At 40.0% G+C, this 23,262-nt stretch overlaps 2 protein-coding genes and 1 pseudogene across 5 annotated transcripts; 1 reads left to right on the plus strand and 2 right to left on the minus strand.

The window, feature by feature from the left end:
• Positions 1-266: 266 nt before the first annotated feature.
• Positions 267-17,296, minus strand: PRMT7 (protein arginine methyltransferase 7). Of its 2 annotated transcripts, none has more exons than XM_071567133.1 (18): positions 17,191-17,296; positions 16,400-16,578; positions 15,597-15,633; positions 14,173-14,322; positions 12,927-13,035; positions 12,073-12,185; positions 10,652-10,893; positions 10,332-10,509; positions 9,109-9,236; positions 8,201-8,339; positions 7,706-7,789; positions 6,930-6,977; positions 6,099-6,188; positions 5,280-5,441; positions 3,148-3,222; positions 2,219-2,379; positions 1,011-1,107; positions 267-488 (listed from the first exon to the last, which is right to left on the minus strand). In XM_071567133.1, exons 2-18 carry the CDS (start codon positions 16,492-16,494, stop codon positions 333-335), a joined length of 2,064 nt encoding a protein of 687 aa, XP_071423234.1. In that variant the 5' UTR covers positions 16,495-16,578; positions 17,191-17,296; the 3' UTR covers positions 267-332. The 2 variants fall into 2 exon arrangements, with proteins under 2 accessions (XP_071423234.1, XP_071423235.1); XM_071567134.1 differs by having other exon boundaries at positions 17,152-17,296.
• A 77-nt stretch (positions 17,297-17,373) lies between these two features.
• Positions 17,374-22,831, plus strand: SLC7A6OS (solute carrier family 7 member 6 opposite strand). Of its 3 annotated transcripts, XR_011698860.1 has the most exons (6): positions 17,374-17,557; positions 18,673-19,050; positions 20,990-21,187; positions 21,577-21,706; positions 22,153-22,360; positions 22,504-22,831. XR_011698860.1 is itself a non-coding variant. In XM_071567338.1 (5 exons), the coding sequence occupies exons 1-5, from the start codon at positions 17,414-17,416 to the stop codon at positions 22,272-22,274; spliced, it is 972 nt and encodes a 323-aa protein (XP_071423439.1). In that variant the 5' UTR covers positions 17,374-17,413; the 3' UTR covers positions 22,275-22,831. The 3 variants fall into 3 exon arrangements, 2 of the variants coding, with proteins under 2 accessions (XP_071423439.1, XP_071423440.1); XM_071567338.1 differs by having other exon boundaries at positions 22,153-22,831; XM_071567339.1 differs by having other exon boundaries at positions 17,376-17,557; positions 20,993-21,187; positions 22,153-22,831.
• LOC139677736 (5S ribosomal RNA) lies at positions 20,150-20,266 on the minus strand (annotated as a pseudogene).
• Positions 22,832-23,262: the final 431 nt, after the last annotated feature.

Here is a 23,262-nt window from a genome sequence, read left to right on the forward strand (position 1 = left end):
GTGAGGCTTTGTGTCCTCATCTACTGCTATGCCAAGCAATAACCAGCAAGTCACCCGTCTTTCAGCTCCATGGCATTATGCAAAACACTAAAACAGACAATTACAAGAATGTGTACATATGTATATAAATCCTGTCAAAAATACCTGTCCCTAAGAAACAGTTCCTCTCTACCTCACCAACTACATATTTTGAAAACAAATCCAAAAATGTTAAAAGCATGTTTCAGAACAGTTCATTCTCTGAGCACAGTAAAAAAAACTCCCTCTACTGTACAAAAAAAATACCATATAAGTTTATTATAATTTAGGAACTCGAGCAAAAGTAAAGTATTTCATAACAGCTTAAAATCCATGGCAATCTCTCCTGTTTTTGTGTCGAAATTTATAGCATAAGTGACAGCCCCAGGGTCTGACAGAGTTTCTGATTCAATAACAGAACTGAAGAAATACACAGCTTGCTTGCAGTGGGGATTCCAGTCACAGTTTCCCTACAGGAGAGAGTTAAAAGTGAAAGCAGTCAAATCTCCATGATATTATTACTATACAGTAACAATGCAGCAAGAGTTCCTGTTTCCAGCTGAGTGCACAACAGTCACCAGTCACCATTTACACTGCCCTTCACTCCCCTATAGGAATGCACAATTTGAAATACCATGTGCTACACTGCAAAATGAAGTCAGAGAGATAAGAATAGATTTGGTCAGAGTATTTAGACAGAATAACAAAAATACTTACTCCTTCCCTCCAAATTTCAACTTTTGTTAAACTAAAGAAAGTTATTTGTATGAATAAACTACTTTAAACTAGCATCATATTTAAACTCTGAATTTTATTCCAAACTATGGAGCATTTGGATCCCATTTTAAGGTATATCTCCTGCTCCCTGAAAAAACATGAACAGATATTTCTACTGGTTCTGTCTGTGCAGTACTCAGACAGTGTAACCCAAGCATGGCCAACAGGGACTCATTTTTTGGCACTGTCTTTGACATAATAAAATAAAGAGGTACCTTTTCATTTGAAATTTCCATCAGTCCTGTACTAATGGAGACATCTGCATCAAGATGATATTCCATCCACAGAACTGCTCCATGGCTCCTTCCTTTCCTGGGGAGAGGTGGAGGATAAAGCCTGTTATTTATACAATACTGACACTGCACAGTGACACTGCACTGTGTGCAGGTGAGAGCTGGAAAACCATCAACAACTTCTCTCCTTGAAAAAAGTTGAACAATTGAGTGATTTGGTAACTGGGCAGCAACTTTTAAAATATTTGCAGATGTGAAATCTAAAAAAGGCAAGGAAGAGGAGAATATATCATAACAAGCACAGTCATTTAACCAGCACTGAACAACAAGGCCTAAGTTACATGGCATATTCAGAGACATTTAGAGACCCCAGTTTCTGTTGATTCTGAAATCTGAGGAAATATTTACCACACATACCGTGTCACCTCAAGTGTGTGCTCCACAAGGAGCAGAGGTCCTGCCAGTGTGCTGCCTGAAAACACAACTGCTAAGGCAGAGACCCCACACAGACAGTTCTGGAATTTGTGAAACCTTGAATTTTGTTTCACAATGAGAAACGTACAACTACAGCAGTGTTACATAAGATCTAGACAGGTAAAAAGAACCCAAAAAAATTTCCCCCTATTTTTTAATGCTTAACAGCATTTTAAGCTCGAACCCAATTAAGGACAATTTGTAGTTATATTATAGTGGAAAAAATATCTTAGAAGATGCTACAAATATCAAAATTGCCCAAATTATAGTCAGAAGGAAGATGATCATACATTTTAACAGCCACTAACACAGTGGTGTAAAGCTATTTAACACAGTAATTTACTAAACACAACAATCTGAAAAGCTAAACATGAGCTTTTTCTGCAAGACCTCCGCAATAGGGAACAAAAAGAAAGACTAAAAACATCCAGACAATGTTTTATTTTCTCTAAACCATATATTAACCTATTTAAATTTTAAATAATAGTAACAGCTAGAAAACCGTTTTTGAAATACTTATGATTTCATCTCATAATGTCTAATATTATTATTATAGCCACAGGAAATTTGTGTCAGAGTAACTTCCAAACTTTAGGTCACATTATTAAAAACTGTCAAGTATGTTCCCATCAGTTAACCATAACACACAAAGAACTTGAATATGAGGTAAAAAAGTGGATGATGACAAGAATATTTATTGTAATGAGAAAACTGACCTTAAGAGATTTACAGAACCCTCTGTGCTGAGACAGTGTTGTGGTACAGTCTGTCTGAAGTCAAATGTCAAAACTTCCAAGGGGTCAGAGAGTGACTTGCAAGGATATTCCCACAGCGGGTGAGGTTCTGCTTCCTTGGATTCCCTGAAGTTCAGAGAATCCTGAAGAAAGAAAGGAATGAAATCACCTGAGAACAATCCAAAGGCAAACAGTCCATGTTTCCAAATTAATTACATGTCCTGAGCCCAGAGTGTTTAAGCAATAAAGCTGCAAGAGGACATGACTGCACTTCCTGGGCACAAGGGAAAAAATGTCCTACGTGCATGAAACCAGTGACGACAGTCCCCAGCAGTGGCACAGAAACAGCCACTTGCAAAATACAATGCATTTAAATTTTCTTCTCCTTCAAGACGAATTCTACTCTTCAAGTGCCTGTACTCCTCCACGATGACTGCAATGGTCATCCAAATGGCTAACTCAAATATGGGTATTGACAATACAGCCCTAGAAATCAATACAAATAAATCCCACCCCTCCTATTTCTCAGTAGTCAATAAACCTTTTTCTCTTCCAAAAGTATCTCCAAGTGAGGACAGTAGGATTCATCTATGAACAACTCCCAGATCATTTGATGTCAAGCTCAGAATAAAATTTTGAGAATAGCATTTTCTTTTCGAATGAACAGAATTATTTTCGAAACAGGGAAAAGCATTGAAGACCTTGACAAATAAGAAGTTAACACACAATCCCAAACCCCACAAAAGTTACTGTTTAGCAAGAACTAAACAGTCACCACATTTATGAAAAACTGAAACAACAATGTTCTGCCTAACATGTAAGTTTTCCAATAACTACTAAATGCTTTATTAAGCCAAGGTGAGTTTTTCTTTTGCTGAGACTTGTGCCAAAACTATTTTCAGTCATCTTACTTTAATCATATCATCCATAGTCTGGACATCAAAACCTTCACAGATGCCACAGGGACTCCGGATTCTCCATAAGTCCTATAAATGGAAACAGGAATTAGTTTGGCTTTATTGAAGGAAACAGGAAATCTTGCTGTAGAGCAGACATTTGACAGCAAGCCAGATAAAGACTCTTTACTATCTATACATTCCTAAACCATTACAACTACTGCAAGAATCAGAAGCTAGTGTAATCCTGGGAAAACATTTTTTAAACCTCTCATTAACTTTAGCAACCCACTGGAAAGACAAAAATAATTAGTTCAACTCTTCCCTCTTCTCAGACCACATTAATGGTCTCTTAATAGAATACAAACATTCACTAGATATGGATATATACATTTAATACCTGTTCATTGTTGGACTTAATCTCAAATGTTTACATGCTGGCAGCAGGAATACCACATATGTAAATAAATGCTGTTATAATTTATGCCTGAAACCAGCATGACCTGGATTACTCTGCATGGTTATACCTTATAGAACTATCAAAGCAGACAGGGATCCCCCTGCTCCCTAAATACAACTACGGATGAAACAAGTTTGTAACTAAAGTAGTTTCAGCAAATTCTTTCTCCTGGATCCAGGTTTTGCCAATTGCTTAACCGTGATGACATATCCATTCTCAAAAGACAGAACAGCCTAGAGAACCAGTTCTGCAGGACTCCTTACAACGCTACACCTGTGCCTTCCATCTAACCAAAAACTGGTAAATGCAGAGGTTATTTTAAAATCCCACAAGATTCTAGTCTTTGAGTCTAGAAAAAAGAAGAAGATGCAAAATGAAAGCAATAGCTTCGGGAACAGCTTAATGGAATGAAACACAAGTTAAGTGTTCTACCAAAATAGCCATGTGGAGTCAGCTCCAAACACAACCCTGTATGTGAAAGTGTAAAACTCAGGCTCAGGTGACATGAATGTTACTCCACATTCTGCTACCAGATTGCTGAATAATCTTCAGTCACCACTCTGCACTCTTCAGTTTCCTCATCCAGAACATGAACAGAATAATGCTTGCTTCCTTACAAAATGCTGTGAATGCTTAAGAAGTAAATTCTCCAGATAAGAAAGCATGGAATTAAAATTAACTGCTTATTTCAATCTGATTACTCTTGATTAGTCTTAAATATCTGCTTCCTATTAAAAGATTCAGATCTACATTATTTACTCAGTATATATTTAAATTCTCTACATTTTTGCAGAAAACTGAAAGGTATGTAAAAACATGCATCACAGTTGATTAGACCCAGATGTAAAAAGAACAAACATACTTTCATATGCACAAGGCAAAAGCAGAAGTAAGAGAACAAGGTTAGAGAGCAATTGAATAAGGAAAGAAGGCTCAGACACAAAAATGACACAGCTGGTGAGCCAGAGGGAAGAAAAATGACAAGACAGACCGTGCATTTTTAACAGATAAACTGAAGGTTATGTTTATGTAAAAATTCATTAATTGCAAGGTCTTTTTTATTTAGGTATGTATATTCAGTTACTACACTCAGACTACAGAGTTTCCTCGCTTAAGCTACTGGACTTTGCATATGAGTGATGAAAGTACTTATTTAATTTCCATTGTCATTGTAGGTAAACACTTCACAATTTTCAGTTACAAAGTCCTTAACAGCTGATAAAAAAGTTTATACCTTTGTACAATTTCTGGAATATGACTTTTCAAAGTATTTTTAAAATATGCTCAAATTCAGAGCTGTGCACAGTCTCAAAGCAGTTAAAAAAAAAAAAAGAACATGCACTTAGAAATCCTGCCAGCAATCTTATCAAGCATCATTTCAAAACCTGTTAACTTGCAGAATATCTAATTTTATAAATAAGCGTGATCATCACATGCTCTCTAATCTAAAGAAATATCTTAAAACATTCAGCCCTTCCATTTTAAGTGGCAAAATTACTTGAAAAGAGATGGCTGAAACAGCAAAACACCTTCAAGATATCAAATATTCTTTTCTCAGGTGGTAAATACAAAATATATTGGGTAGTATTAAAACACAATAAAACTCGTCATTAAAAAGTTCTGCAAAATTACTCCTTTTTAGGTGGATTTGTGTAAATATCAAATGGATACTTTTAGACAGTCTCACCTGGAACTCCACAATCATCATGTGCAAAGAAGCAGCCTGAGGCAGGACAGTGACGTTGCTGCTGAGGTGACTGGTCACAGCTGTCCTGGCATACCAGAAATACAGATTATGCCACGGCAGCAAACTGGTACTGAAAAATGGCTCTCCTACAAGAACAGAAACCTTGGCAAAGAAAGGAGACAAAAAGTATTTTAAGAACAACTCAGTAACACAGGCTGTTTAAATCTTCCAATAGCTACCAACACATCAAGTAAAATCTTCCAGACAAAACCTTCTACGGCTCTCTAAGGATTTCATTACTGTATAGTGCACACACAGCACACCTGACATATTTTTGTGGGTTTAGTTAGCACATTTTGAAATTAATTTTCCTGCAACAAAGTTTGAGAGAAAATACTGCATTTTTTAATTGGAAAGCTTTGTAATGAGTCACAGAATTTTGAAATGTTTAATTCAGTGATGCTGGTACTTCCAAATAGATTGCCATCTTCTTGAGGGGCTTTGGAAAGAAGAGCTCCAGCCTTGTAGCACATAGACTGCAGCTAAACCACCTAAACCACCCTTAACAACTGGTGCCATTATGCAGCAAGGGAAAGTGATATCCCTTGAGAAACAAAGCAACAACTCTCTCACAGTCTTTAGCCTCCTTTAGTTTTAGTAGCACATGATGGGAACCATCTACTTATTGCATTTTATAGAACCAGGATATAATGGGATTCACGGTGGTTACAATGGCACAGCAGGAAAGCAAAAATCATTTTTACCTTCTGCTCCCCACCACCCCCTTAAAACTCAGTATATCAGGCAACTGTGACATACCTTTTCATCTCTGAAATGAGAAGCCTTCAGCAACTCAGGACGTGCTTCTATTACTTTAATTTTATCTTCAAGATGATTTGCTTTAAAAATCTAAAACCAAAAAGTAGCACACTGTCAGAGTTGAGACTCGAGCACACACAAAAAATAAATTTATTGAAAATTACATCACAAAAAAAAACAATAGCCAAAAGAAATTTCTCTAAAACTGTCTGCCATAACTCATCAGGTTGATACAATCTGCTTTTGAAGGACACACACACTTAGAGCCAACATGCCACATCTGGTGAACTAAAGCACATGCCCTCCATATTCTCTCAATTAAGTATATAACAAGGTGGGTAACACAAAAGTTTCCTCACATTCTCCCATTTCTATTTTGAAGCATATAGGAAGGACAGTCAAGAAAGGTTAAGAATTACTTCAACTATGAAGACACTGCTTATTTGGCCTCTGTCTGAGACCAGGTGTGGGTCCTCATTTGCCGACTGTTCCTGTTTTGTACTCCTACGCCAACTAAAAGAGCCACAGCCAAATGATGACTTCAGGAAGCTGTTTCCAGTCACTTTTTAGACTCCAGCTGCCTCTCCTGAACAGCCTCCACTTCCCTGGCAGAGCCTTTCATGCCCTTCCCCAAGGCAGCAGCTAAAACACCACTTGCAGTGCAGAGCCACTGCCTGCTGTCTCCTCAGAGCAAACAGCAACTCAAATACATTCATTAGACTCATTAACTTCTAAATAATTGATGCAAGAACAATCAATCAAAGGCATCAACTCTGGCCTTATTAACACCATGAGTTCATTTACTGCTTTAACAGAAAAGGGAATACTCACTTTTTCCATGACAGAACAAGACAAACCAGAGTTTTCTATAGCAAACACCTAATGAAAAAACACAACAGTTAGTCAAACTAGCTTTATGATTTTTAATTAAAAGAGTATGTAACTGAACAATGCAGGAACACTTTGATGCCCTAGTGAGCACAGTTCATAATACCATACATCTATTCCACAGCCCACTGTCATGAACCTTTGAAATAACAGAACACCCCCAATAACTGCAGGCTAAATAATGCTGTTTTCACAGCCATGCAAGAAAAAAAACACCAACAGAATGCAAATATTTATTTTCCATTTTTAAGATGTACAGAGCATATTAACATTTGCTCTAGGCACATATTTACTCCTGAACAAATGCAAGCATATTGCCAGTGTGCTAGATCAACCTCCAGTTGTGCTCGCTCCTTGTAAGCACTGTTGAACATGACCTGACTGTATCTGCTGGAAAATGCTCAGAAGCCTTTTGCAGTAAGAAAAAATTAGATTTTATTCATAACTGGTGAATAGCTAGGCAATATGCTACATTCCTCAGGATTATATTACATTACACATTTCCAGACATTCAGTCCAACTGTAACAGATTTTAGTTTGAGGAGCCCCATGACAGAATACATCAAGTAAGATACATACACGTAAGTGAGACAGCCAGGCAGCTCTCAGCTCTCATTTACACACAGACTCAGTACAATAATGAGCTGGAAATGAACGATGTGAGAGAAAAATGCCAAGCTACATTCCAAAGATCTGAAAAACAGGATGAAGTACTGTACCTGCTTTGCTCCAAGAGAGTGAACCAGCACAGGCAGCAGACTGCCATCACTTATACAAAGGCAAACAGTATCTGTGTTCACAACCTACAGAAAATAAATAGTCACTGTTATTCCTATTCCAGATGAAAGTTTTCCCTACTTTACACACTTCCATATAAAATAAGGGTAAAAAATGCTCAAGTAATCCCTTTGGCTTAGGTCTGAAAAAGTTTGCACAAAAATGCATTGGGTGTCTTTATTCAACTACCAATACTACTACTATCACATACACAGAGCTGCTACAAATTCCTACGTATGGCTCAATGGCTGTTTACAATTTAAAAATGCAATACTGTAGTTTCCATAACAAAAGTATATCTGCTGATGGAAAAAAATATACTTGGTGAGTAAAATTCCTTGCAGGGGAGAAACAAATTCCATGAAGAGTTACTGCAAATAAAACAGTATGTGCATCCATCACAGAAGCAAAAAAAGCTACAGGCAACACGCACTCACTTTCCTCAATGCTTTGATGTATTGCTGTGTTCGATTCTGGTCATTCAATTCCCCAAAGCGTGGTCTGTTCCAAAGCAGGTGAGCATAACACCTACAAACAGGACTCTCAACACCAACATCTGCTTTATTCTCCTCCTCGCTGTAAAAAATTTCAGTGAAGGATTAACTACAGCATCACTAGCATATTTTTGCCAACAGTTACATTTATGCATTTTGACCAGTGTGCATATTAATGCATATGGACTCTGCTGTTGCCTTTTCAAAGTTACCAGTTTTCCAGAAATATTTTGTAACTTTGCATTTCTAAACAAAGAGAAGCCAAAAAGAACCAATTTTCATCGTTTTAAAAGACAAAACCAAGAAGCTCCTCCACTAATTGTGACAGTTAGGTTTTTAGGCTTTGTTCTTTTGGCAAAAAGTTTCTTGTTTGTATTCCTAAGTGAAAAGGCACAGCAAATACAGACATTTTATAGCCAGCACTGATTTTTAAAAATGTTAGCTGCTATTGTCATCACAACCAACATGATTAAGCTCTTCTTGACCTGAACAAAAGGTAGTAATCTCAAAAGTGCTGACTAAGAAAACAGAAAACAGAGACAGAATGACAATTATTTCACTTCTTTACCCACATGCCAGCTCAGCTGAGCTGTATTTTAGGATTTCCAGGAATCCAGTTTTTCATTTCTCTGTCACAGAACAACACCAGGTACAAGGCAGGAGCTTGCAGTCTCACTGTGGTTTTTATTCATATCATGCATTTTGCACCTGTGCACTGCCCACGAAGCAACCTTTAACAGTTCTCCAGTCTTTAGGTTATCTTCCTCTTCTACAAAAATAGATGCTCTAAGGGCAGCAAACACTCAGGCCTGGAGTAAAATACCAGCCTTTTTCACACACAGAATCGTTACCTGGCTTTCTGCAGCTTATACCACACAGAGTACTCGTCACGACAGGCAGTCAGGAACACCTTCTCCCCCTGGAGAACTGGCTCCTCGTTTGGAAGAAAATACACACACTGCATCCAGTGATCTCTCCACTGAAAAGGGGGATACACAAAACCTCAGGAACTCATTCATAAGGGGAAGTAAACAAATAGCAGGAAAACAATTAAGAAGAATGGGCACAAGCTTGAAGCACTGAGAGGATCTTGTTCATGTTACCAGGGCTGAATAAAGACCAGTATCATATACTGAATAAAGGTACTCCATATAGATTTCTTACCACAAAATAAGCCTGAGAGCACTGGGCTTGCTCACTAGCTAAGTTTCTATTTCAATCAAAAGAAAAACAAATGCAAAATTGATTTGCATTCATTCAGGCTGTTTCCCCTCTATAGTTCACTTACATTAGAAACCTCTACCCAACTGCTGACAGTGACCTGTGGTTGGAGCCTCATGCACCAAATTAGGTCACTCAGTGTCACTCTCCTGACAGCACAACTATTTAGTGCCTTCAAAAAGCTGTTTTATGCACTGCAAATATTCCATGCTGATTGGTCGTTCTAAACTGAAGGAACGCCCTGAAGTCTGATAGTTTCAAATTGGGTTCTCAAACATGGTAAGTGCCAACCATCATTTTGTAACATCCTTTTGACTGTTCATCCTTCTAGTAAATACATTCACACAAAACCACAGGAATCTGATTTAACAGGGATTGCCTGTTTCTCTAAACATCCAGTATCAAGCCAGCATTTTACTACACCAGCCTTTTTTTTAATGAGAGTACAAATATATTACCATAAACTTAACACTTTGGAAATTTAATAGAAGAACTACACGGAAGCAAATCACAGACTAGTATTTGGATCAGGCACAGAGACTAGTTAAAGAAAAATATATGAAAATCTTTGTTTTATTTCATGAAAGTAAAAGAAAGTATCTGGAAGACAGCTTCAGTTTTAAACCTTTACATAAAGGATTACTCTTAAAATTTAACAATAAATAAAACCTTAAATGGGTACATAATGGTTAACATGTCTACAATTTACATTTATCATCTTCCAATACATTAAACATTAGCAAAACTCCTACACAATTTAAAGGAGAGCTGCTTGAAACACCCAGTAAGGTCTTAACTCAAAATATTTGCTCGCTGTCATCTGACAATAGTATGTGAAGGTTCAGTATTTTACCTGCAAAGCAGCAGTGGGTTTGACCCAGTAGGGAGCCATTGTGCACTGGATCATCCCAGAGGGGTCCATGTCAATATCCCACCAGGAAAGTACAATCTGTGCCTTGCCAGACTGAACAGGCTCCAGCTGTACTCTGTAGCAGGTAGAAGCACTCTGTACTGGCTTACTGAAATCCACGCTGCAGAGAAGCATAAAAATTGTAAAAAGATACAGTTCATCATTCTGCAGAAATTCTCACCAGCTTCCTAAGATGAACACACAATTTATATGAAAGGTGTAACAGGACAACTTGGTTTTGAACAAAACAGTGTCTACCCTACCTGAACATTGTCACCACATCACTAAGGGCAGTAAAGTCACTTGAGGGCATCTGGTTCAGTTGGATATCACAAACAGAAGGAACACCTGGGCAGTTCTCCATTTCTGGAGGGGGAACAATAATTTTTTCACCATCCTCTGCTTCAACATGAATGGGAAACAGTTTGTTCCAGGACCACATTCTTTTGGATTCCACTAACTGGACATACACTGTTGCCCTGTGAGGCACTGCTTCACATCCCTCCTGAGGGGTTAAAACAAAGGGTAAATACATTCAACCAGTTTGACTTATTAACATGAATGAGAATTAAATCAATTGAAATATAAACCTATTTAAAGCAAAGTTGGACTATGAGTTTTGAAATCTTAAACACAAGTTATTTTGGAGACTTCTGTAACATCAGAGCAATTTGTCTCTCTGAAATACAATCCATATATCTATCCTGTTCCATGTGGTTCAGCAAGGCCAGATTACTTTTATAACCATACAACATTAGCAGTTTACCAGCCTCAGTTAAACTTGCATTTCCACTTTGATTCTGAAATAAGAGATCTATTTTGAGCTTCTCAAGACAGAAAAATAGTAGGTGATCATCAATAAAAGAGAGCTGGTGATTGCAATAAGAAAATAAGAAAAATAATGGCTCAAATATTTATGCAACAACAACTTTGCATCCATGTTTAAAGATTAGAAAACATACAAGTTGTCCTAAAAATCCTGCTATGAACTAAGAGCTAACCACGAAGTCCGAGAACAGTGTTTTTACAAAAAATACTAATTGCAATTTAGAGTTATTTATGAAGAGCAGTACAAAATTAAGGAGAGTTATTGTCTTCATATGCAAACTCAAGAAAGGAAATTAGAAATCTAAATAAAGTTTTGCCATCCAAATTTTAATAAAGGAAAATATTAGAAACAGTAAAAGAGGAAGCCTTAAAATCATACCTATAGATTCTATGTCCAAAAAAGATACTGGATTACAGTGTTTAAAATATTTCCACAGGCAAAAAGCATATGGAGTAGTAAGAGCATGACTACCCTACCAAACACAAAGCAATGTCTGGAAGGTGAACCCCATCAAATTCAAAAGCAGAATTTATTTTTTTTTAAACACCTTGGAAGGATGTTATTAAGTAGAGCTTCAAATTAGAACTGAAAGACATTTGTTAACCAGCAAGTTGTTGGTTTCAACACAAAGCATCTGGGTGTAATTTCAGAGCCTGTGACTTACAATATGAACTGAAATAGCTTTATTCTAGGAATGAGCCTAGCAAATTATTCACTGAATAAGAAACACACTGCTGATGGTGTATTTACCAAGGAATGCAGAAGTTTAATTAAAATCTCTACCTCACTCCAAAAAAAGACAGAAGAATTTCTCTAGGGATAGACATGACAGACTATCATTTTCTATTTTCATACCTGTACAAGGTATTTGTGTGCATGCTCATAAGTTGGTAAAGCTCCTTCTCCTATCAGCTCAGTATCAAATAATTCTGTTACCAGGATGTTTGCACGACATTCCATATCTCCATCTAAAAGATACAAATTGATCTTGTAATAACAGCCTTTGTGTAAGTCTGTCAAGAAAATGCTATCCTAAGAACACACGTAATTAAAAAACTTATTCCTGTCAGAGAATCTGCTGAAGACTGCCAGTTATTTTCCTTTTGAAGTCTACTATGAAATACAAATGACTACTGAAATATTACTAGAACACTTCCTTTTGAAGTACATTTCCAGTATTACTTTCTAGAGTGTAAAGAATCATAGAATAGTTGAGGTTGAAAAAGATCTTTAGGAGCACCAAGTCCAACCACCAACCCAGCACCACCACCATGTTCACCATTAAACTCTGCCCCCAGATGCCACATCCACATGTTTTCTGAACATTTCCAGGGATGGTGACTCCATCCATTTCCTGGGCAGTCTGATTGATGCTTTACAACCCTTTACATATTTTTTTCCCCTAACATCTAATCTAAATGTCCCCTGGCACAATTTGGGGTCATTTCCTCTCATCCTGTCTCTTGCTACCTGGCAGAAGAGACCAACCCCCACCCGGCTACAACCTCCTCTCAGGTAGGTCACCCCAAGCCTCCTTTTCTCCAGGCTAAACAACTCCAGCTCCCTCAGCTGCTCCTCAACAGACTTGTGCTCCAGCCCCTTCACAAGGATTAGCTTGTTTTGATTAAAACCACATGGAGAGTAAGACATGTTCCTTCATGGTTTTCAGGCACTTGCCAAATTTTTTAAGCCTAGCCTATTTATCTCACCTGGGCCAACTGTGACTTCAGTGGAGTGCTTGCTGATTACCTTGATCTTGTCAGCAAAACCATTTTTCTCCACTATCTTCACAGCAGCCTTAGCCATGGGCTTGAAAACCTGTGAAAAGCAAGAGTGTAACAAAATGGTACACTAAGATTAGCTTTTAAAAATGACAGGACAGCAGCACAAAATGCAATATATTTAGTTTGAAACAACTTAACAGCTTCTGTATCTTTTCCTATGTTCGATGTCCACTACCATGAAACGAGACAGGGAACCTTGCTTGAAAAATTCATAGAGCTCCAATATCACTGTTACCAACTGAGTATCAGCTGACTCCAAAAGCTACTCCAATTTAACTTTTTAAAGACAAGAATACACATTACTTTATCATTCACATTAAACAAACTTGTTTCTTTTGAAAAATATATATATCCACCAAGAGAGGCCCCAAGAGACTTACATGTGCTCAAGGTATTATCTTAACAAATAAATGAACCCACAACAATCAGCACTGAAAATGCCAAAAATCTGCTTTTACTAACAGCGTAAATGTGAAAAGACTTTTTGTTTCCTTCACAGCAAAACTAACAGAATGACCAAGAATATGTTGTTTTTAAACTCAAAAATTTTAAATATTCCATCCAGTCACAAAATTTGACTACTTAAGACACTTGTGACCACGTTGGAAAACAGCACAAACCTTTCTGATGCCTTCATGTGTCTACATGAAAGAGGACTGAGCCTGAAAAATGGCCATCAGATAAAATCCTAGATCAAAAAACAACACAGATGTTTACTTGGATAAAAATCCTACAGTACTCTTTCAACTAGACCCTACAGACAAGTGGATCTTCTCTTTGTTTCTTCAAATGCATCAAAAACCCCTTAAGTGGCCAAAATGTTCCTGTTAGTACCCTTAATATGAGTAATGACCATTAATGATCATGTGGAGGTTTCTTAACTGACAACAAAAAAGGAGATGCTCTATCTAATCACAGAGAGATGGAAAAATCAGTTCATGAAACAGCCTCTCTATTAGGATGTGGTCCATGTTATGATAAAGTGGCCTGAGAACCCACGTCCAAGAGTTGAAACTTGGGAAGATCAGGCTCAAGCTTGCACTTCAGAAGCCTCCATGCAAAACAATTAATGCATCCACGCACTGATTGTGCAGACAGAACTGCACTGAAGCTTGAAAAAGCAGCTGTGAACACACACACAGAATATATGCAACCACTAAGAAATGCTCACCTCAATTGCATAGCAGAAATCTGCCCCAGCTGAGGCTGCCATCATAGACAGGAGTCCTGTGCCAGTCCCTATGTCCAGAACTATTGCCTTCTCACCTCTTTCTTTCACTTTGCTCACTGCAGCACGAATACCTTGGTAGTACTTCACATTCTGTGGAGAAGAAAAACCTTGTATCCATTTACACTTTCAGTATTTTTGCAGAAGTCTTACATTCTCCAACCACAACGTGATCATCAGAAAAAGGCCTACAGACATCCTTTATGCCACACAGTCACACCAAAGCCATCTGCAGCACAAACAAGTGCACCCAGTGGGATCAGGCCATTTAAAGGACATCTATTTTTATCACGATATTCACATTCTCATTGGTCAATCAGCTGTTCATACCACAGGTATAACTTTCAAAAGTGATATATTTTCTGGAGCAAATACTAATAAAATTTTCCCCTGCAGCACCATTTTAATAGTCATAAACTGCCTCTGACAGTACAGGAGCTGAAGTATCTTGGATTTAGGGTCCTCTCTTCATCTGCTGAAAAACGTTCATATATGAGAAGCAACAAAGTGGGGTTTGTTACATGCCATTAAATGGGGCTATAAGCACATCAGCATCAACAACAGGAAAAAACCAAATGCTGTCATCTGTCAGCTACAGGGTACATATTAAAATAAATTTTTATATTTTCTGTATGACAAGCTATTGTAAGACATTCCTTTCCAAATGATTTATCAAGCCTTTCCTAAGACTACATTACCTTTGAACATAATACATTTGGAAAGTCTGCTGGATCTGTTTCTGAAAAATTCTAGTTAACACTTTTCACACACAGAATTCCTGTAAAGTTGTTTTAATTACTCAGGCACAAGTTGATGCCTCTACACAGCTTATTAAATGCCTGATCCCACTGACATGCATTAATTGAATATAAATTCAAGACTGACTGTGGAGGCACCATAAATGTATTTCAAAAGCTTATTGATGGAATGATTGACTAAAGGGCTAGAGCAGAATGAACATTTAAACTATTCACTCCAGACTTCATCATGCCTGTAAGCACAGGAAAAATACTACTGAAAAATAAAGATAGTTTTTATAGGAGTGTAAGTAAAGTCTAAGAAGCCTGGGTTTGCTTTTAGAGCCTTTGAAATTTCATCTAATGAGCTCTCTGACAAAAATGTCAAACACAGAAGAGCAAAATCAGCTACTGAATGTAAATACACTCTGCAGTAAACAACAGAACACAACAGTCATATGTAAGAAGGCATCTGCTGATCTAAGAGCAGGTCTGGTATCTTAAAAGAGTACAAAAATGTGATCATTTAATCTTTCAGAGAAACCTGTATAATCAGGCAGTGACAGCTACTCAAGAGGAAGGAAATGGCTCTTTTCTTACCCTTTAAAAGGTTTGTGCCTCTATACTTACTCTGTCTTTATCATGAAGCATATCTGCATAGCGTGACCTGCAATAAGAAAATTCCAGTCAAAACACTCCATACTGCAAAGCACAACAAAACTGCAGGATCTCAGAGAGCCTCCCTTGTTTTCTAAGGCAACTGGTCCCCAGGACCCATAAATTACATGCTCTGTGAGGATCTGCATTGTTTCCCAAATCTAAGGAATTATGTCATTTCAGTGATAGGCCATCAGCACATACATGAGCTAATGAACTGCTGGCACATCCTCCCTCCCCTCAGCAAACGACCCAAGACACAGATTTGTGGACAAACTGTGAAGCTGGTACAGATGTACAGTCACACACAGCAATACAGATCAATGAAAGACAGACTAATAATGGTCTACCACTGTTGCTTAATCAAACATTTAAATTTCCTTGGTCCCCATTTCTTCATGAGTTGCACAACTTAAAAATACCCCAAAATCTAATCTTCCCACCTTCTCTGTCTGTTACATTAAGCCATTAAAAAGTTAGTACAGTAACAGACAACTAGTCAATGCATTTTGCCACAACTCACTCATTGTCAGTATTAGGATCAGCACCTCAGAAAACTAGAATTTAGAAGGAATCCACTTGAATAGTTTAAAAACCTCTGCTCTGCACACTACAACACTGGATACGTTTACTAACATTTAAACTATCCTGCAGCCTGTTCAACTTGTGCCTTTGGAACTTACACAAATAAAAATCCCCAAACTGTCATAAAAACAGGTTGGGGTTGCTTTTTATGGTAGCTTTATGGGTACAACATGCTACTTTTTTCATCTTACCTTGCAATCTCCTGGTGGTAGTCATAGTCCTCACCCTCTTCTAACCACTCCATTTCACCAGTGGTTGGATTAGCTCTCCCACAAAAAGTCTTCATAATCAGCCTCAACTTGTACTGTGTTATTTATTTATTATGTGCAGGTTTGCTGCTTTTGCTTCAGTACAAAAGCCCAAATACCGGCTGTAAGAAAATCACAAACCAAACACAAAACTTCCAGTGAAAACACCAGCCATGCCTTCAGCTCTGTGTACCTGTTACACCTGCCCTGGCCAGGCACACTGCTGACTGCTTTACGCTTTTTCCATACCGATGTTTCGAGCTAAAACGTGTCACCCAGGCCCGTTCAGGACCTCAGCTCACAGAAACAAAACCACCAGTAACTCCTCATGAATAAACCCCTCACATCCTGTTCGGGCTGCCCACACACACCGTGCCCGAGGAGGTCCCGGCCCCATCGTGGGAAGGAGCTGCCCCGGGGCAGGGCAAGACCGCTCCGCCGTCCCGGCCGGGCCTCAGCGCGGCCGGACCCTCCTGACTCCTCGGGGCCGCCACCCACCCCTCGGGGCCGGCACACGCTCCGTGGAGCCACCACCCACCCCCCGGGCCCTCCTCACACCCCTGGGGCTGGCACCCATTCGTGGGACCGGCACCCAACCCCCCGGGACTGCCACACATCCCCCAGTCCCTCCTCACTCCCCCGGGGCCAGCACCCACCCCCCGGGCCCTCCTCACTCGTCCGGGGCCGCCACCCACCCGCCGGGGCCTCCTCACACCCCTGGGGCCGGTACCCACCCCGGGGCCGTCTCTCTGCGCGAACCGCCGACGGCCCGGCCAGCGCCGCACGAGGGCGGAGCACCGCGGGGCCCGCCCCGCCCGGCACTCGCACTCGCTCCTTCCTGGGCCGAATCCTGCCCCTTCCCTCCCAGATCCCTCCCCTTCCCAGACCGAATCCCGCCCCTTCCCGGGCCGGATCCCGCCCCTTCCCGCGCCGCTCTCGCCCCTTCCCGTCCCCGCGATGGCGGGCGCGGCGGTGCTGCGGGTGCGGAGGAAGCGCGGCGGCCCCGAGCCGGCCGAGGCGCTGCTCCTCGCCTGCAAGCGGCGCCGCGAGGAGCCGGTGGAGAGGAGCCTCTTCAAGCTGGTGGCGACCGTGTGTTCCAAGGTACCGCGGCCCGGCAGGGGCGGTGTGGCCCGGTCGGGGCTCCGGAGGTGCTCGGAGAGCGGCGACTCTGCGGATTTGGTGCCGCTCCCCGTGGGTCTGTGGGGAGTGCCCGGAGAGCGCCTGCTGCGCTGGGGCAGAGTTACGGACCATGAAAAGCTGTGTTCAGCACTAGCTTTTCTGTACTTGCACTGTCCTTCACTTAGAGACCACAGAACAGTCAGTGAAGCTTGAGTTTCTGCTCTTTGAGGTGCTGAACTCAGCCCTACAATGGTAACAACTGCCATCCACTATCTACCCTTTCTTATTGAATAAAACTGATCTGTTTTGGGAAGTGATCTTTATAGGACACAGTAAAGGGTACTATGCCTTAAATTCAGGTCCATTGCACTCTTCCAAAGACACGTCTTTTTGTTTGAAGGGTTATTCTGTACTACAAAGTTGTTTAAAAATCATATTGAAAGAGAACTTTCCTGCTGTATCTTCTGCTTTTTTCCACTGATACCAAGAAAACGTTATGATGTTGCATTGCTTAAAGCAATAGTAGAAGTTGCTTGAATATTAGCAATATTAGTACTGCAGTTCTTACTGCTGATGCCTCCAGATCGCGTTTCCCTGTGAACAGAGACACACTGAAGACAAGGTAATGGAGAAAGATATAGGGATTTATTATTAGAAGCTTCCACGTTCAAACCCAGGGGGTTTGACCCCCAGGTCAGGAAGTTTCAGGGTTTTTATACCACTCATTAACATCCAATCAGGACTCTCATTTCTCTTTAATGCCCACCCAAAAGGTCTGTCAACCTACCCCCTTCTTAATGGGGGCAATTGGGCCTTCTCCAGTTGTTTGTCTCCTGTTGCAGGTGTCTGCTCAAAAAACAGCTTGGCCTTGACAAGGCCTGAAAGCAGCTCCCAACTCGTGAGAGAGGCACTTAATATGCACACTTAAAATCAGAGTAACTCAACAGAGACTATATGATTCTAAAACCTTCTAAACTTACATTAAATTCTTAAGCATCACTGCACTAGCATTATTAGTTATTAATCCCTTCCAGGAAGGAGTAGGACTTGCTGTGTTGATGGTGTCATTATATTCCTCCTTTTTTTCCTCTACTCAGAATGAACCAGTTCAGAAATATGTTAAAGATGCCATCACACGAGACAAAGCCGCACAAAGTCTGCGACCCTCTGTAGGAAGCACTCAGCGCATCATCCAGGAACTCCGTTCTTCCAAGCAAGTGAAACGGAAGGAGAACCGCTACCATGTAGTAGCCAGCCATCGCCCTGCCTGTGCTGAAACAGCTACACCTGTCCCTGGTGGTGAGGCTCCCACTGATGCTGGCAGGTCAGACTCCGAAGCAAAGGAAGATGCTTCACAAGAGGAGAGTGATGCTGTTGATAAGAGTTCAGACTGCTGTGGGAAATTCCAGTTGTTTGATATTGTACAAGAAGAGGAGATGGTGGGAGGCTCCAGCGTAACCACTGCAAACGCACAGGTCAGTAAATGAACTTGGTGTACTTGAAGTACTTTGGTATCACTGTTGAGTGGTACACATGGGCAGACTGCTGTGGGAGTTTGTTTGCATTGTAAGTATTCCACTATTTAATAGGAGCCTTAACTAGGTATTTGCACATTGGAATATTGTACAGAGATTAACTTCCATGAAGATCCTTAAGTGCACTAATGTTGTTAAGGCAGACTGTGGAGTTGCTGCTACAGAAAGGGCTTCTACCACCCTGCTTTCTGTGTACCCTGTTCTGGTGTGTAAGTTCTCATGTTCGTCTCTCAGATGGATCTCTGAGGGTGGTTTTTCTTTTTTTACTAACTTCTCTGTCTAGAAAAGACAAAAAACCTAATTCAGTCTTCTCACATACCCAGATGCCTAGAAACACCACGTTTGATACACTGCTTAAGCTCCTACCTCCTGTTTTCATTGGTATTAGGAGCTCAGTATATTTTTGGTTGGAGGAGTATCTGCTCAATACCTAATGTGGTTTTGGGTATAAAAAGCTCTGCCTTCTGTGTAAAGAGATCAATTTGTATTACAGATTCACAACTATATGGAAAAGGTGGTGAGAGGGCTGTGTATACTTTCTTAGGTAGTTCCTTCACTACACGTAAGTACATGTGGATGTTTTCCTTAGGCAGCCACCACAGCTCTGAGGAAAACTTAAATGCTTAATGTTAAAGGAGATACTGGGTGAGGAAAAACCCAACCAGCTGTCATCCTTGAGCATTTCTTACAGGTGATTTCACAGGGCTTTGACATCAAATTCTAGTATGACCACTCATTTTCTATTAAGCAAGTAGTTCAGAATTTGAGTTCTGTTAGTTAACTGTTCTCTGGCACTCTGTGGATTAGAAAGGAAACTGAGGTAGCATCAGAATTTTACTTTTAGAACTCATCATGGCTCAGCTTTGCAAACGAAGATTTGGGAAGGGCTTTCCCCACGTGGGTGTGTCCTTCGAGCCTGTGCAGTGAATATTTTAGGTGAGGCACAGCATGCACAGAACTGGCCCCGTCCTTTGCGCCTAAGGCTCATCTGCCACGGTCGAGCGAGCCAGGACAGTGACAGTGAAGACCTCAGGCTTAGAACCTACAGCCCCCAGTATTCCCAGGAGGTCTCCCGTCCAAGTACTAACCAGGGCTGACCCTGCTCAGCTTCCAAGATCTGATGGGATTGGGCATCAGGGTGGCATGGCCAGTAGGTGTTAAAAGCAAATAAGCTTCTTCATTCTGGAAGTAGAAGTAAATGAATGGTTGGTCTGTAGCTGCTCCTCAGAAACAACTAGTTCAGCAGACACCACTGAGGATTGGACAAGATATTCTGAAAAGCTCTAGCAGGGAAAAATTTGCAGAAAAAACCTGCCTTTATAGACCTTCAAGTGAAGGTCACTGAAGCAAATACATTGCAAGTAATTTATTAGGAAGGAAAAAACATAAAGCTATTTCTTTGGTGTTAATGTTGAAGTAAGGAAATGAAGGAAATAAAAAACACATCTCTAGGGCCCAACAGCCTTTTCCTGTTCACCTGAACCATTTCCATTGTTTCTCCTGCATACTTTGTATACTGTAACCTGCTTGTATACATCCTGTCCCCATGTTCCCTACATGTGTAATGCTGTGTACAGAACAGGCTGTCTTAAAACTTGCCTTTTCAACCAGCGTGTCATCGGAAACAGATTAATGGTTCTATGGGGTTGGTCATATCCAATTCAGTAATTTCTAATGAACTGGTCACAGAAGTTTTCTCCTATTATCTGAAACATGTTCTACTGAAACATGCACAGTACTGTGGTAATTGGGAAATCCTTCCGTGACTTTTGGTCTCAGAATGCAGAATGTTAGTTAGCTACAAAGAAAACTGTTGGCTGTTACTAAAACTTGGTCTGCATGACTTGAGTGGAAATACACATTTTTTATTTTTTCTTAGCAGAAGACTGACCCAGATGCTATTCTTTGCAATGCAGTAGAGATGATCCGTGAGCGTTTAAATGTTTCTGAAGATGCTAAAAAACACTGTGGCAAAGAAGATGAGTATGTTTATGACATCTACTATAAGGAAACACCAGCCCCTGGTTGGATCGAAAATATCCTTTCTGTACAGCCCTATAGAGAAGAATACGAATGGGTAAGGGTGTTTCTTAAATAGAAAGGTCACAACTAAACATGCTTAAAAGTCCTATCGTTAAAAGCTGCCTTGATCAATTACACTACTGCTAAAGTGAGCAGAATTAAGTTAGACATCAATGAACTTTAACATTTAAGTATTGAAGTGGAACAGGTAAATGTGTGACTTAACTGATTTTTCACATAAAGCAGATTTGAAGTGAATGGTGAATATAGTGACAAATTATTCTGCAGTGTGCTTTATGTATCTGCAGAATTCATTATGCATGCCCTCAATGAGTATCTTTTGAGTCTTTCTGATCTGTATAGTATTGCATAGGTGGATGAAAAGTCACTTAACATTCACTGTAAATACAGACACTCAGCATTATGTTTTGTATTGACCTGCAGGTAAATGATGACCCTGTTCCAGAGGAAGTATACGAAGATGAAGATGATGAAAATGATGAAAATAACTGGCGTAATGATTATCCTGAGGAAGATGAATTCTTGCCCGAGGAAGATGGTGATGGAGAAAAAGGTATGCCTGTCATAAATGCTGTTTGCTTTCATGCTGTGCATGTATAAATCCTATTCTTTGTACAATCTATTTCTAGAAAAGTACCTTAGCTGAGCACTGCTGGGGTAGTGTTCTGCTCCTAAAAGGGGTGACATCTGCTAGGAGGAGGATTATCTTAGAAGAGATCTTAGTGTTTTTGTGAAGCCAAATTAAGAAGCCATTTTTCAGGCTGCTGTAATTTCAAAGGATTGCTTGCTTTGAGAAGGAACTGATGACTTGAGCCCACATGTTTGTGAAACGCTGCCTTTGCCTTCTTAAGTCCCCATCCCAGAGTACTCCGAGCACAATTTAAACCTCACCTAAGTTGTTCAGACTTTCTTAGTTTCACAAGAAGCTTAAAATAGTCTGATTAACTTATTTAACTAAAAAGAAGGGATAATCTAAAAGTGTTGATGCTCTTTCTGTAGAGTCTGAAGACAGCTCCAGTGACGAGGATCGATATTACAGGAGAAGAACATGGGACAAATACCAACAGGAGGTTCTGCAGGAATTTGGATATAATGAGATGGAAGATTTGGACTCTGACTAAGCTCTTTTTTGAAGAGGAAATGTATACTGAAGATGAAATTCTGCTGTTGCAGGAGCCTCTACCATCTGAACAGCCAACTTCAGCTGGTAGATATTAAACAGATGGGTGGCCATTTGACAACACACATTTTTGTTTGAAGCAAAAGTGCTATATAAATAGTATAAATATATATATAGCCCACTATGTGCTGGGATTCTGAAGGAATCTATTATTTATTTTTTTTCCAAAGGTCCCTGCCCAAGCATTTGTACCTGTAGAGACCACACCTCCACATTATATATGAAGGTACTGTTGGCACCAGCCCCTACGGTCATGATAAACATGTCATGTTTCACAAGAAGATCAATGTGTCTACCCTGATGGCAAGTAGGAGTCCTGGAAAAAGGCACTATGTCCCACTGCTTTTTACTGCATTTGTTTCTAGGTGTCAAGTTACTTTCTTTACAAGTGTTTGAGCATATGAAATGCCTTGACCTGTCCATTACTCTTCCTGGTACTTTTACTGTTGGAGTAGAACAACATGCACTAAAATTGTAAATAAAAAATTTTTGGACTAAGTTATCTTTATTCATTTAAAGATCATAGAAGCTGGTGTAGCAGCATTGATGCATCTTTAAACAATCCTACCTGTTGGAACACACAGCACTATCCTATTTCAGCACTATCCTACTTGAGTCTGTAAAGAATAGCTAATGGGATGTTAGATGAATGTCACTCCTGAGCTGTAGGTTGGAACAGTGACTTTAGGCCAATTAGTTTAGACTGGTAAAGTCAAAGTAGTGGAGGCAAAATATTGTTTTATTGGTTTCAGAGAGAGGTTATATGGCTGTTAACCTTTGCCACAACCCACGTCTGTTGGAGCTGTGCTTGCTCACTGGACAGACATTGCAATTTGGACACTAAATTTATTCCAGTCATGTGCAATATGAAAAAGCTGTATTAAAATAGCTGTTAACTGTTTTTACATGATTTATGCACCATTGGCACA

Source organism: Pithys albifrons, chromosome 12 (genome assembly GCF_047495875.1).
Source record: "Pithys albifrons albifrons isolate INPA30051 chromosome 12, PitAlb_v1, whole genome shotgun sequence".
Taxonomy (NCBI): Eukaryota; Metazoa; Chordata; class Aves; order Passeriformes; family Thamnophilidae; genus Pithys; species Pithys albifrons.

Excerpts from the sequence above, each read along its gene's own strand:
- PRMT7 (XM_071567133.1), bottom strand. The coding sequence starts at position 16,494 with ATGAAGACTTTTTGTGGGAGAGCTAATCCAACCACTGGTGAAATGGAG. Across the intron at positions 6,978-7,705 it reads ACTCTCTTGGAGCAAAGCAG|GTGTTTGCTATAGAAAACTC; the intron begins GTACAGTACTTC and ends TTTTTTCATTAG. Across the intron at positions 3,223-5,279 it reads TGATGATTGTGGAGTTCCAG|GACTTATGGAGAATCCGGAG; the intron begins GTGAGACTGTCT and ends TTCCATTTATAG.
- SLC7A6OS (XM_071567338.1), top strand. The coding sequence starts at position 17,414 with ATGGCGGGCGCGGCGGTGCTGCGGGTGCGGAGGAAGCGCGGCGGCCCC. Across the intron at positions 17,558-18,672 it reads TGGCGACCGTGTGTTCCAAG|AATGAACCAGTTCAGAAATA; the intron begins GTACCGCGGCCC and ends TCCTCTACTCAG. Across the intron at positions 21,707-22,152 it reads AGATGGTGATGGAGAAAAAG|AGTCTGAAGACAGCTCCAGT; the intron begins GTATGCCTGTCA and ends CTCTTTCTGTAG.